We start from the raw sequence: 15,574 nt of genomic DNA on the forward strand, positions 1-15,574 counted from the left end.
CTGCATGCCCTGGGGAAAAATTACAGCTGCAGTTTCCCCTTACTTCCAGCCATTCGCAGTACCAGCACAGCAAGGCTGTTTTGGTTAATGTTACAAGGTCAGATCAGTCAATAATCCAGACTATTGTCCATGCAACTACTAAATAGGCTGCTGCCCTCCTCAGGAACCACACTGGCCTCTCAACAGATACCTCTCTATTGTGGTTGCACCTATGGTACGGATATCTATATCGCTGAGGCACGCAAGCTTCCCCTACAAATGGCAAGGACCATGGATCACAGGGAGGCAACATGATATATAGAAGGCAATATGTATTATTATAGAGAGACAATGATTTTTTGCATCAGAAATTTTTTGAAAATTTCATATTGCTGCTTTAAGGTGAATTTACATAAAGAGCCAATTATGATTAAATTGACTGATTCATTATCATTATTTTAATATTTCTGCTCCAGCAACAAAGAGTTAGTTGTAGATAAGACGCCTCCAACTTATCTTGTTTATTTGATACCATTTGGTATTTTGAATTGTGAAATCTGTGAGGATGTCCTCCTTTCAATAGTTAGAAGGACTTCCTCTTGGTCCTTCCCTGGAACACTTTGTCAAAATAAACCTGAGGTGTCCCATGAGGCCATCCTCTTTGTATGCCCATACCATTTCAATATCTTCAGTTTGAGGGTCTCCTGCAGGTTTCTTTCCAACCCCAGCTGTTTTTGGACATGTCATTCCTTATTTTTCTAATCTGGTTTAATGCAAACAAGAATTAAGGAACTTCAGTTGTGTTGCCTGGAGACAGTTCTTATTTGTTGCTTCTAGTCTATATGCTAGTGTAGGCATAAGTAAGACATATCTTTTGAACAGGCTAATCTTAGAAGGTTATGATGATGACCCCTCCAAAGTATCTGTTGTACTGTGTAGTAGAACTTGGAAGCTTTTGTTATTCTTTCCCCTATCTCTTTCTCTGAGGAATCAATACAACCCAGCTACAGTATTGGAAGTTATTAGCCATATCTGTCTCCAGTTCTTAAATGAAACATCTAGAGTTTCTCTTCAACACTGAACCAACTGTCTAAGTTTTGCTGATTTTAAGACCCATTTTTGTGAATTCTGTATGACAAGTAGTGAAAATCAACTTCCTTATTGACTCGACTCCTTGGTTCCATCCAGCCTGGCTTACTATTCAGCTCTTCATTTCATCATGTGCCATCACCACCCTACTCATGCTATACTGTTATCATGAAATTTCTTATACCCGACTCATTTTCATATATGCATGTGTGGTATATGCCCTAGTTCTTTTTAAATAAAAAAGTTACACTTTTTTATTTTACTGCCAGTACTTCTCATACAGCCTTCTTGTGACAAAAACGAGGTCAGTATCTGATCAATGAAATCTAAAACCATGTTCCTCCCCATCCTCAATTGCAGACTCAACAGGTTTCCTTATTTTGACTAAAAGGATGGTCTGATTGAGATTTAGTGGCTAACAGAGCTACATCTTTGTAGATGGTGCACTTCTTACTGTCACACTTTTCGACCTGTAAGCCCAGCTACTCGTCCAAGTCGTGGGTGATGGGTAGTGGCATGAACTACGTGACTGTCTGTGGGGGATTTCTTGTGCCCCGAAAAGGTAGGGCCCTATGGGAACCTGAAAAAGCGACGGTTAAAGGGGCTATGGTCAAGATATGTTAGGCGAAGCTGGTCATTGGTGAAAAAAAATCATGCTGTCAAGACAAAAAGGAGCCTCAGATGTAAATGAATCGATCATTTGATGAAATAGTGGCTGGCTGATGTACTGTTTTCATAAGAATAGCACCAGCCTCAGTTAAAATGCGGAGACAATCCAGGTTTGATTCCTGATAGCGAGGAAAAGAGGAATAAGTTCAATAATTGCGAGAATATTGTCATTTGTTAAAATGTTTATACAACGTGGGCTAGTGTACCATGCGCCATTATAGTGCGCTGTGAGGTAAACGTACCGAGCCGGCAGTTGACGATGCGCGGGTTGGAGGTGATCCAGGAGCGCATCTGCTGCAGCGCATGCTGCCGCGTAGCGGGGTCCTCGCGAAGCTCGACACGCGCCAGCTCCTGTGTCTCCTCCGATAAGCTGCAGACGTACTCGTCCGCGGGACGCACCCACTCGCGAGCCATTCTGCGGAACAGCAAATCAACAATCACTACGTGTCACTCCAGGCGAGAAACAGTTGATCGCTAGCATTTTCTGTGACTGTACCAATGGTTTCCGTTTTATCTATTATAAAAAAGAAATTATTACTATATTAATTATTAATAATATTAAAACCGTATGCATACGTGACGGGAAGCTGTATTGGGGGGAGGGGACGGCAGTAACAAACTATAACCCCTCTAGAACCAAATCACGTGTCCGCTACGATGCTTTCGCTTTCTTTCTATATAGTGGCAATGTTTTAACATAGTAGTGATAAAAAAGTAGTCGACTAATTCGAATCTTGATGAATCGATCTTTTTATCAAGTCTCTTGAAAAACTACAAAAATCGACACAATCCTACATTTTTTGGTACAATTAATAAACGTAAGCGATTATCATGACAGACTGCCCTGCAAACACACTATAACTCGAAGTCAACGGCTATGTAATACTAGGTAATTCAAATTGTTTCGTCACTCAGCTGTTCGCAATACTCCTTTGTTTTCTCGTCATGCATAGCCCAGTACTGTAAATAAATCAATTGTAAAAATAACTTCAAAGAGGTGCAACAGTTTGAGTTTTACAGGAAGAAATATTTAATCTGAAACTCTTAGCTCAGGACAGAACCAAGTAGAGGGCACTACATATGGCTCAAGTTGGAGAGAATAGTTGACCATGCATTGGATAGATACATACCTAGTTGAACAGTTCATGGTGGGAGGGACCCTCTATGGTATACACGCAGTGTAAAGAAACAATCTACTACGTAGTAGGTGTAAAACAAGCATGTGACTATAGACAGAGAGGTGATGAGTGAAACGCGTTTGGCTGTAAAGAGATCATTGCGGAAAGCTTTGAAAGACAACCATAGCAGAATCTCGTCAAATCATCTTTCACAAAACCTGAAGAAATTCTGGTCATGTGTAAAGGCTGTTGGTGACAGAAAAGTTAGTGTCCACTTACGGTCGAGATTGGAACTGAAACTGAGAAAAGCAAAGAAAAAACAGTAATTATTAACACTGTTTCCAAACGTTTCTTTACAAAGGTAACCCCAGAAGTATTGCCCAAATTTAATTCTCTTATCTCTGAGAAGAAGGGTGACATTGGGGCTTTGAGAAACAGCTGAAATAGTTAAAACTGAAGAAAGGCTCAGGGGATGATGGAACCCTTATCAGATTTTATACCGTGCCCAAATGTAGCTGGGTTAGCCAGTCTGTTAATCATAATCTATTGTACGAGGTGCATTCAAGTTCTAAGGCCTCCGATTTTTTTTCTAATTAACTACTCACCCGAAATCGATGAAACTGGCGTTACTTCTCGATGCAATCGCCCTGCAGACGTACACATTTTTCACAACGCTGACGCCATGATTCCGTGGCAGTGGCGAAGGCTTCTTTAGGAGTCTGTTTTGATCACTGGAAAATCGCTGAGGCAATAGCAGCATGGCTGGTGAATGTGCGGCCACGGAGAGTGTCTTTCATTGTTGGAAAAAGCCAAAAGTCACTAGGAGCCAGGTCAGGTGAGTAGTGAGCATGAGGAATCACTTCAAAGTTGTTATCACGAAGAAACTGTTGCGTAACGTTAGCTCGATGTGTGGGTGCGTTGTATTGGTGAAACAGCACACGCGCAGCCCTTCCCGGACGTTTTTGTTGCAGTGCAGGAAGGAATTTGTTCTTCAAAACATTTTCGTAGGATGCACCTGTTACCGTAGTGCCCTTTGGAATGCAATGAGCAAGGATTACACCCTCGCTGTCCCAGAACATGGACACCATCATTTTTTCAGCACTGGCGGTTACCCGAAATTTTTTTGGTGGCGGTGAATCTGTGTGCTTCCATTGAGCTGACTGGCGCTTTGTTTCTGGATTGAAAAATGGTATCCACGTCTCATCCATTGTCACAACCGACAAAAAGAAAGTCCCATTCATGCTGTCATTGCGCGTCAACATTGTTTGGCAACATGCCACACGGGCAGCCGTGTGGTCGTCCGTCAGCATTCGTGGCACCCACCTGGATGATACTTTTCGCATTTTCAGGTCATCATGCAGGATTGTGTGCACAGAACCCACAGAAATGCCAACTCTGGAGGCGATCTGTTCAACAGTCATTCGGCGATCCCCCAAAACAATTCTCTCCACTTTCTCGATCATGTCATCAGACCGGCTTGTGCGAGCCCAAGGTTGTTTTGGTTTGTTGTCACATGATGTTCTGCCTTCATTAAACTGTCACACCCACGAACACACTTTCGACACATCCATAACTCCATCACCACATGTCTCCTTCAACTGTCGATGAATTTCAATTGGTTTCACACCACGCAAATTCAGAAAACGAATGATTGCATGCTGTTCAAGTAAGGAAAACGTCGCCATTTTAAGTATTTAAAACAGTTCTCATTCTCGCTGCTGGCGGTAAAATTCCATCTGCCGTACGGTGCTGCCATCTCTGGGACGTATTGACAATGAATGCGGCCTCATTTTAAAAACAATGCGCATGTTTCTACCTCTTTCCAGTCTGGAGAAAAAAAATCGGAGGCCTTAGAACTTGAATGCACCTCGTAGTGCCCCCGAACAAGAAAACATGCCCCACAGTTGGGAAAAACCCACAGATAACATCCGTCTACGAGAAATATGGCAGAAGTGAGCCACAAAACTACTGTTCAATGTCTTTAGCATCTATTTGTTGTGTAATACTATAAAATATTCTGCGTTCAAACATAATGATGTATCTCAAACAGATTAACCGCCTCCATGCCAACCATCACGGATTTCGAAAACATCGATCATGTGAAAACCAACTCGCACTTCAGGTAGAAAAATATTTGATTCAGTACGACGTCTACGCTTATTATCAGAAGTACGATCGTATGGGATATCAAGCGAAACTTGTGACTGCACAAGATCTGTTAAAAAATTCCGGGACATTCGTAATTTCGCGCCAATGGTATGTTTGAGGGAAATGCAGTTTGCATCCGTGCATTCCTGTGTTTAATGTGTAACTGCCGGAAGTTCTGTATGTCTGTTAGTTATCGTTCAGAGCTCTACTGAGAAGAACGTTGTGTCCCACATTTTGCGAATTTCGAGATGGCAGAGTAGAGGTGCCACGCATCTGCATTAAATTCTGCGTGAAACTCAGAAAGCCTTTGCAGTGGTGGTGATGAGTGCTTAAGCGCACACGATGTTGTGATGGTTCACGCGGTTTAAAAATGGCCGGGTGGAAGCTAAAGATGACCCTCGTTCAGTACGCCTTTCGGCCTCTACCGACGACGCTTATGTCAGGAACGTCAACGAAACTGTGCATGTCCATTGAAGACTGACTGTCCGAGAGATTGCAGAAGAATGTAACATTTCAGTTGAATCGTGTCATGAAATCCTGACAGAGCGTCTTAGAATGCATCGTGTTGGTCCCAAGTTCGTCCCACGGCTGAAGAGTCAAGACCAGGAAGACCTTCGCCTTGCAATCTGTCAAGAGCGTTTGGATCGCGCAATTGAGAACGAGATTTTCCGTAAGTGAATCGTAACTGATGATGAGACGTTGGTCTACGGTTGTGAGGTCGAGACTAAGGTTCATTATTCACAATGGGTCGGGAAAGGTTCTCCAAGACCAAAAAGGCTCGTCAGGTCAGGTTATTTAGGGGGAGGAGACTAGACAGCGAGGTCATCGGTCTCATCGGATTAGGGAAGGATGGGGAACGAAGTCGGCCATGCCCTTTGAAAGGATCCATCCCGGCATTTGCCTGGAGCCATTTAGGGAAATCACGGAAAACCTAAATCAGGATGGCCGGACGCGGGATTGAACCGTCGTCCTCTCGAATGTGAGTCCAGTGTGCTAACCATTGCGCCATCGGTCGTCAGGTCAGGTCAAATGTCAAAGCTGTGCTGAGAGTTTTCTTTGGCTGTTAATCGATGATTAAGGTTTTCCGTGATTTCCCTAAATCGCTCCAGGTGAATGCCGGGATGGATCCTTTGAAAGGGCACGGCCGCACATTCATCCCTGTTGGTGAGTGACTACTCCACAAAAAACGAAATCACTGTGCTGTCTCATCCTCCGTACTCTCCAGACCTGGCCCCTGCGAACGTTTTTTATTTCCAAAGTTGAAAAGCCCGTTGAAAGGACGAAGATGTGCGACAGACGAGATAAAAGAAAATTTGCAGGCGGCACTTCACGCGATCCACCAAGAGGCTTACGAAGCCTGGTACCGGAAGTGGAAACGGCGTTAGGAGCGGTACATTAATTGTGGAGGGGAGTTTTGTGAAGGAGGCCACGTGCAGACAAATTTTGTGGACAATTTTTTGAGTAGACGTCGTATTGGGGATTTTTTGATAGGGAGGACGTAGCAAGTTATCTCAGCTGGAGAGTCACTGACAGATGTATTATGGAAGTAACTTCGGGCATGTTGGGTCCCCTGCTATCCATGTTATATATTAATGAACTTGCAGACAATATTAATAGCAACTTCAGGCTTTTTTGATAACTCTATCTTCAGCGAAGAAACTGCACAAATATTTAGGCAGATATTTCAAAATGGTGCAAAGATTGGAATTTGCTTTAAATACTCAGAAATGTAAAACTGTGCCCTTCACAAAACGAAAAAAAAAACTTGGTGTCCTGTGACTATAGTATCAGTGAGTTACACTCGGAATCGGTCAACTCATACGAATACCTGGGTGTAACACTTTGTAGGGACATGAAATGAAACGGTCACATAGGCTGAGTCGTGGGTAAAACAGGTGGCAGACTTCGATCTATTGGTAGAATACTGGGGAAGTGCAATTAGTCAACATGGGAGATCACTTTTTCGACCCCTTCTAGAATAATGTTGGAATGTGTGGGACTCGTAGCAAATAGGACTAACAGATGATACAAAACTTGTATAGAGAAGGACAGCACGAAAGGTCACACGGTTCAAACTTCCTGGCAGATTAAAACTGTGTGCCGGGACCAAGACTCGAACTTGGGACCATTGCCTTTTGCGGGCAAGTGCTCTACCAACTGAGCTACCCAAGCACGACTCACGCCCCGTCCTCACACCTTTAATTCCGCCAGTACCTCGTCTCCTATATTTCAAACTTTGCAGAAGCTCTCCTGCATGCCTTGCAGAACTAGCACTCCTTGAAGAAAGGATACTGCGGAGACATGGCTTAGCCACAGCCTAGGGGATGTTTCCAGAATGAGATTTTCACTCTGCAGCGGAGTGTGCGCTGATATGAAACTTCCTGGCAGATTAAAACTGTGTGCCGGACCGAGACTCGAACTCGGGACCCTTGCCTCGGTCCGGCAAACAGTTTTAATCTGTCAGGAAGTTTCATATCAGCGTACACTCCGCTGCAGAGTGAAAATTTCATTCTGGTCACAGGTTTGTTTGGCCCATGGGAGAATGTCACAAAGATAACGCTCCCATAGGGATCATGAGGACAAGATTAGATTAATTATAAGACAGAGAGAAACATTTAAACAGTCATTATTACCATGTTCCATACGTGAATGAACAGAAAAACCCTCCAATAACCTATAAAATGGGATGTACCCTCTGCCATGCAGTTCGCAGTGGTTTGCAAAGTGTTGGTGTAGACGTAGAAGAGGCAGTTTGTTGCTGTGGCATGTGGAATGGAAAAAAAAAGCCAGTATGCAGTTCACGAACCAATGTGCAACCAGGAATGTAAAAATGCACTGCAGCCGCCGACATGTGTAATTCTCGCCTTCTGAATCCCCTAGAGTAATATGCCTTTTATAAAAGCGATGACTGAAATTTTAGACGCTGACAACAGCTATTAGGAAGTTAACATTGAGTTTGATGGTCTAATACAGATTCTAAAGTGCCGAAATGCACGCTGCCAGGAGACCGCATCAGATTGTGGCACATTTGTCTCTCATGTCTTCGTTCTCTTAACGGACAGGACTGCCCCGCGGGGTAGCCGTGCGGTCTAGGGCGCCTTGTCACGGTGCACACGGTCGGGGGCGCCTTGTCACGGTTCGCGCGGCTCCCTCGTCGGAGTTTCGAGCCCTTCCTCGGGCCTGGGTGTGTGTGTTGTCCTTAACGTGAGTTAGTTTAAGTAGTGTGTAAGCCTAGGGACCGATGACCTCAGCAGTTTGGTCCCATAGGAACTTACCACCACTACGGGCAGGACTTTTGTTTCGGCAGAGCACGTAGACGGAAGTGAAACTCTTTCTGAGGACCAGTCGTGTACTGTTCAGTGGTATTGTGAAAAATTTCCGGATCAAAACACTGCGACTTTTCCTAGTGCTGGGTAACACTAAAATAACATGCATTCTTTGTCACAATTCGAGGATGGCTAGAAGCCCACTAGTGTGTGGAGTGTTCTGATCGCTGTTTCAGAAAATGTGTCGTTGACCATGTGTTTCGTTTTCTATTCTCACGTCATATATTTTATTTTCTGACAGCCTCTGTTGAGATAGCTCGTAAGTCAGGGACGGTTAACCTTTGTTTATCTACTGCCCAATTTTGCATGTCTGTATAAGTAAGATAACCCTCTGGTTCTAGAGTAATGGTAATTCATAAAATAGGAAAGTAACTTTACTTTTATAAAAATTTTACAGCAGAATCACAGCAAGTAGAAGCACATGATACTAATAATTACGTACCAAATAATTTATGTCAAAATTTTATGAAAACTTGTTAATATTGTTTTCAAAGTCCCTACCGCCCACCAAGAAAAATGCAGCGCCCACTAGTGGGAGATAGGGATCAGATTAACTACTACTGTCGTAAGGGTAAGCCAACGGTCTTGCCGCAGTGGTAACACCGTCAGATCACCGAAGTTAAGCGCTGTTGGGCTTGGCTAGCATTCGGATGGGTGACCATCCGGTCTGCCGATCACTGTTGTCAAGTGGGGTGCTCCCAGACCTTTCGAGGCAAACTGAGGAGCTACTGGACTGAGAAGTAGTGGCTCCGGTCACGAAAATTGAAATGATCGTATGGCATTGTTGGCGTGGAGGCCCCATACGGGGAATTTCGGCCGCCGCATTGCAAGTCCGTTTTAGTTGACGCCACTTCGGCGACTTGCGAGTCAATGACGATGAAACAATGATGAATGACACACAACACTCAGTCCTCACGAGGCAGAGAAAATACCTGACCCGCCGGGAATCGAACCCGGAACCCCATGCGCAGGAAGCGAGAACGCTACCTCAACTCCACGAAAATTGAAATGATCGTATGGCATTGTTGGCGTGGAGCCCCATACGGGGAATTTCGGCCGCCGCATTGCAAGTCCGTTTTAGTTGACGCCACTTCGGCGACTTGCGAGTCAATGACGATGAAACAATGATGAATGACACACAACACTCAGTCCTCACGAGGCAGAGAAAATACCTGACCGGCCGGGAATCGAACCCGGGACCCCATGCGCAGGAAGCGAGAACGCTACCTCAACTCCACGGGCTGTGGAAGGGAGAGCGGTGTGCTGACCACATGCACGTCGATATCCGCACCCAGTGATGCCGCTAGGCTGAGGTCGCCCAGTACCGTTGCGCCTTCCGAGGCCTGTTCGGGTGGGGTTTAGTCCTAAGGATAAGTGTGGGATCCTGCCCACTCGTCTATAATAGGGTGTCTAGGAAGCTGTTTTTTCGGATAACTAGGCAACATACAAGCAAATCATATTAATTGAGTTTATTGCAGTAATTGAATTGACAATACTTAACTTTCGTTTCTATATGATGGGACGCAAGCAATGGGCGACATGCAAATAATCAGTGACCTTTGATAGATACAGTTTCCATGCAAGCTGATCACACAAGTTCATAAGTCACTGCTGTCGTTTATATCCCTGCGGCACTTCTAGTGCTCTCTTCTAGTCCGGGTCTACTAGTGTGGCCGAGGTCTGGCGGCGCGCCGCTTTTATTCTCTTGGTGTAGAGGCCGCTCCAGCCGTGGTGACGTCCTGGTCAGCGCGCTAGTGGTTGACGTCGTCTCACAGCCCTCTCCGCTGTATCGCCCTTGATCTTCGTGCAGGCGCTTGTCGTTACGTTGGAACAGTAAGAAAATTTAATCGATATGTTATATGTATACCGAAGGTGGAGGGGGCAGAAAGAAAGGAAAGGGAAGGGAAGAAGGGATTGTTGGTGTCAGCTGTATAGGGACTTCAGGCGGAATCAGCGGCGACGAGTGAAAATGTGTGCCGAAACCGGGATCTCCTGCTTAATAGGCAGCTGCGTTCACCATTGGGCCATTTATCGAACTGTGTGGACTATCTCGGTACACTCCACCTGGCACCACCTATCCGCAGTCGCCTTCCATGTCCTCCGTGGTTGCTACTTCCAGATTTCTGCAGGAGGTGAGACGTGATCGTGTATCCGCGCTGAAACAGGTGGGTTCGTTGCCCATCGAGGCGGGGCAATTATATGACACCTTGCCTCAATGGACAGCGAATCCACCTTCTTCAGTGCGGATGCACGATTATGTCTCACCTTCTGCAGGAATCTGGAAGTAGCAATCATGAAGGACATGGAAGGCGACTGCGAATAGGTGGTGCTAGCTGGGATTGTACCGAGATAGTCCACACAGTTCGACAAATGCTGCGTTCGGTTGGCCCACTGGTGAACGCAACTAGTCGCCGCTGATTCCGCGTGAAGTCCCGATGCAGCTGGCATCAATAATCCCATCCAATCTCTTCCAATCCCTTCCCTTCCCTTTCCTTTCTTCCCCCTCCACCTTCAATTTACATATAATGTATCACAGCTGCGGATTCCACGCATCCATATAATTGATCGATATGGTCCTGTCCGTCTTCTGTGTAGCTGCTTGACATCTTACGAAGCAGCCGACGTTGCGCCACGTTCAAGAAGAATGGTAACATCAGCCGCCGTTTATGGAACATGGCCGTTTAATGTGCCAGTAATGTAGCTCAGTAATGGGCTGAAAAACTTTAAAAAGTTTATGATTTCCGGGCACGAAAATGAAAAGAAGCAAAAACGTTCCAATAAACCTGGGTTTACGAGCTGCCAATCACTTTAATATGAAACATTGTTCTAGTTAAATTAGTTTTTAGATGGGATCTGCCTTGACCGATACACAACTCTTTTTTCTTCTTTCACATATGCTTTTTTCACTGCTGTTGCAACTTCATCGGTAGGTTTTTCTTTCTACTAAGCAACTGAGTGGAGAAACTTCAGGGTAAGGAAATCAGGCACAAGTACATAACAGCGATCTCAGAAAGGTACCAGCTAGTTGAATGTAGTCAATTACAGTCATTGGAAAAGGAATGGACAAGGTACAGGGTCACAGTACTAGAAGTGGCTAAAGAATGTCTTGGAACAGTAGTGTGTAAAGGTAGGATGAAGCAAACAGCTTGGTGGAATGACACAGTCAAGGCAGCCTGTAAAAGGAAAAAGAAGGCGTATAAAAAATGGCTACATACTAGAACTCAAGTAGGCAAAGAAAGTTATGTTGAAGAAAGAAACAAAGCCAAACAGATAATTGCAGCATCCAAGGAGAAATCTTGGGAAGACTTTGGAAACAGGTTGGAGACTTTGGGTCAAGCTGCTGGAAAACCATTCTGGAGTGTAATTAGCAGTCTTCGAAAGGGAGGTAAGAAGGAAATGATAAGTATTTTGGACAGGTCAGGAAAACTGTTGGTGAATCCTGTGGATTCCTTGGGCAGATGGAGGGAATATTTTGAAGAGTTGCTCAATGTAGGTGAAAATACGATCAGTAATGTTTCAGATTTCGAGGTACAATGGGATAGGAATGATGATGGAAATAAGATCACATTTGAGGAAGTGGAGAAAATGGTCAATAGATTGCAGTGCAATAAAGCAGCTGGCGTAAATGAAATTAAGTCGGAACTCATCAAATACAGTGGAATGTCAGGTCTTAAATGGCTACACAGGATAATTGAAATGGCCTGGGAGTCGGGACAGGTTCCATTGGATTGGACAAAAGCAGTAATCACACCAATCTTTAAACATGGAAACAGAAAACTACAGAGGTATCTCTTTAATCAGCGTTGTGGGTAAAATCTTCTCAGGTATTGTTGAAAGGAAAGTGCGAGTATTAGTTGAGGACCAATTGGATGAAAATCAGTGTGGGCTTAGGCCTCTTAGAGGCTGTCAGGACCAAATCTTTAGCTTACGGCAAATAATGGAGAAGTTTTGTGAGTGGAACAGGGAATTGTATCTATGCTTTATAGACCTAGAAAAGGCATATGACTGGGTTTCTAGGAGGAAGTTATTGTCTGTTCTACGAGATTATGGAATAGGAGGCAAACTTTTGCAAGCAATTAAAGGTCTTTACATGGATAGTCAGGCAGCAGTTAGAGTTGATGGTAAATTGAGTTCATGGTTCAGAGTAGTTTCAGGGCTAAGACAAGGCTGCAACCTGTCTCCACTGTTGTTCATATTATTTATGGATCATATGTTGAAAACAGTAGACTGGCTGGGTGAGATTAAGATATGTGAACACAAAATAAGCAGTCTTGCATATGCGGATGACTTAGTTGTGATGGCATATTCGATTGAAAGTTTGCAAAGTAATATTTCAGAGCTAGGTCAGAAATGCAAGGACTATGGATTGAAGATTAGCATCTCCAAAACGAAAGTAATGTCAGTGGGAAAGAGATATAAACGGATTGAGTGCCAAATAGGAGGAACAAAGTTAAAACAGGTGGACGGTTTCAAGTACTTAGGATGCATATTCTCACAGGATGGCAACATAGTGAAAGAACTGGAAACGAGGTGTAGCAAAGCTACGATCTACTCTCTTCTGCAAGAAGGAAGTCAGTACCAAGACTAAGTTATCTGTGCACCGTTCAATCTTTCGACCAACTTTGTTGTATGGAAGCGAAAGCTGGGTGGATTCAGGTTACCTTATCAACAAGGTTGAGGTTACGGATATGAAAGTAGCTAGGATGATTGCAGGTACTAGTAGATGGGAACAATGGCAGGAGGGTGTCCACAATGAGGAAATCAAAGAAAAACTGGGAATGAACTCTATAGATGTAGCAGTCAGGGCGAACAGGATTAGATGGTGGGGTCATGTTACACGCATGCAAGAAGCAAGGTTACCCAAGAGCTCATGGGTTCAGCAGCAGAGGGTAGGAGGCGTCGGGGCAGACCAAGGAGAAGGTACCTGGATTCGGTTAACATCAGAACAGGCACCAATGTTAGCACTGAATAGGGGATCATGGAGGAATTTTATAAGGGGACTCTGCTCCAGACTGAACGCTGAAAGGCATAATCAGTCTTAAATGATGATGATGATAAGCAACTGAAAAAAACTTCTTGTTACCGGCTATAGACATACCCTGTAACGACATGCTCTGTCTTTCGTGGTTTTTTATGTTTAGCGTTCCAGTTGTTTTCCTTCCACTGTTTATCATCTGCAACCATATAGAACTTCATACAGGGTAGTCCATTGATCGTGACCGGGCCGAATATCTCACGAAATAAGCGTCAAACGAAAAAACTACAAAGAACGAAACTTGACTAGCTTGATGGGTGAAACCAGATGGCGCTTTGGTTGGCCCGCTAGATAGCGCTGCCATAGGTCAAACGGATATCAACTGCGTTTTTTTAAAAGTAGGAACCCTCATTTTTTATTACATATTCGTGTAGTACATAAAGAAATATGAATGTTTTCGTTGGAACACTTTTTTCGCTTTGTGATACATGGCGCTGTAATAGTCACAAACGTATAAGTACGTGGTATCAAGTAACATTCCGCCAGTGCGGACGGTATTTGTTTCGTAATACATTACCCATGTTAAAATGGACCATTTACCAATTGCGGAAAACGTCGATATCGTGTTGATGTATGGCTATTGTGATCAAAATGTCCAACGGGCGTGTGCTATGTATGCTGTTCGGTATCCTGGACGGCATCATCCAAGTGTCCGGCCGCGCGGGATTAGCCGAGCGGTCTTGGGCGCTGCAGTCATGGACTGGGCGGCTGGTCCCGGCGGAGGTTCGAGTTCTCCCTCGGGCATGGGTGTGTGTGTTTGTCCTTAGGATAATTTAGGTTAAGTAGTGTGTAAGCTTAGAGACTGATGACCTTAGCAGTTAAGTCCCATAAGATTTCACAGGCACACACCACTTCCAAATGTCCGGACCGTTCGCCGGATAGTTACGTTATTTAAGGAAACAGGAAGTGTTCAGCCACATGTGAAACGTCAACCACGACCTGCAACAAATGCTGACGCCCAAGTAGGTGTTTTAGCTGCTGTCGCGGCTATCCGCACATCAGTAGCAGACAAATTGCACGAGAATCGGGAATCTCAAAAACGTCGGTGTTGAGAATGCTACATCAACATCGATTGCACCCGTACCATATTTCTGTGCACCAGGAATTGCATGGCGACGACTTTGAAAGTCGTGTACAGTTCTACCACTGGGCACAAGAGAAATTAAGGGACGATGACAGATTTTTTACACGCGTTCTATTTAACGACGAAGCGTCATTCACCAAAAAATGTGGTATTTGCAGGTAATCACGCTGTAACAACATGCGTTCTCAGAAATGATAAGTTCACAAAGGTACATGTATCACATTGGAACAACCGAAATAAAATGTTCAAACGTACCTACGTTCTGTATCTTACTTTAAAAAACCTACCTGTTACCAACTGTTCGTCTAAAATTGTGAGCCATATGTTCGTGACTATTACAGCACCATCTATCACAAAGCGAAAAAAGTGGTCCAACTAAAACATTCATATTTCTTTATGTACTACACGAATATGTAATAAAAATGGGGGTTACTATTTTAAAAAACGCAGCTGATATCCGTTTGACCTATGGCAACGCTATCTAGCAAGCCAACCATAGCTCCATCTGGTTTCCCCCTTCAAGCTAGACAAGTTTCGTTCTTTGTAGTTTTTTCTTTTGACGCTTATTTCGTGAGATATTCGGCCCGGTCACGATCAATGGACCACCCTGTATAGAAAAGTTATTTACATTGAAAATTTACGAATAGGAATGTCTGGCTTTAGCCTTATATTAATAAATTCTATGCAGAAGACTGTGTGTGTGTGTGTGTGTGAGAGAGAGAGAGAGAGAGAGAGAGAGAGACGTAGGGAACGAGGGAGGGGTAGGCAGAGGGTGAGGGAGAGGGGGAAGAAGAGGGAGAGAGATTATGGGTTAGTGTTGTTTGACAGTTCTTTGAGCGCAAAGAACAGAGTTCCGTTGCTGAGACCTGTGTGTTGTTTATCATTTCTTTTTCTTCAACACTGGCTCTCTGTATCTGGTAGCTCTCTTCACTAATTAGTTTTTTTGAGGGGCTGTTGCCGCACTTGACAATTTATATGTCAGTGCCGCTATCTGTTGGTCTGTGTTCCTTGTCCATGAGGTGTTTGGAGAATGCATAATGGAAGCTATTACCTTACAGTGTGCTCTTCTGTATTCAGTGTACCTAACACTGAAATTTCGACTGTCCAATATAAACTGATTTTCAGG

General features: G+C 44.2%; 1 protein-coding gene across 1 annotated transcript in view; it reads right to left on the reverse strand.

Moving 5' to 3' along the window:
• LOC124624497 (alpha-tocopherol transfer protein-like) overlaps nucleotides 1-15,574 on the reverse strand; it is a 109,788-nt gene that overhangs the window by 19,257 nt on the left and 74,957 nt on the right. Inside the window, exon 2 of the mRNA XM_047149110.1 lies at nucleotides 1,980-2,152. Within this exon, the coding sequence (XP_047005066.1) occupies nucleotides 1,980-2,151 (172 nt within the window). The 5' untranslated portion in view covers nucleotide 2,152. The remainder of the gene's footprint in view (nucleotides 1-1,979; nucleotides 2,153-15,574) is intronic.

This window comes from Schistocerca americana, chromosome 1 (genome assembly GCF_021461395.2).
Source record: "Schistocerca americana isolate TAMUIC-IGC-003095 chromosome 1, iqSchAmer2.1, whole genome shotgun sequence".
Taxonomy (NCBI): Eukaryota; Metazoa; Arthropoda; class Insecta; order Orthoptera; family Acrididae; genus Schistocerca; species Schistocerca americana.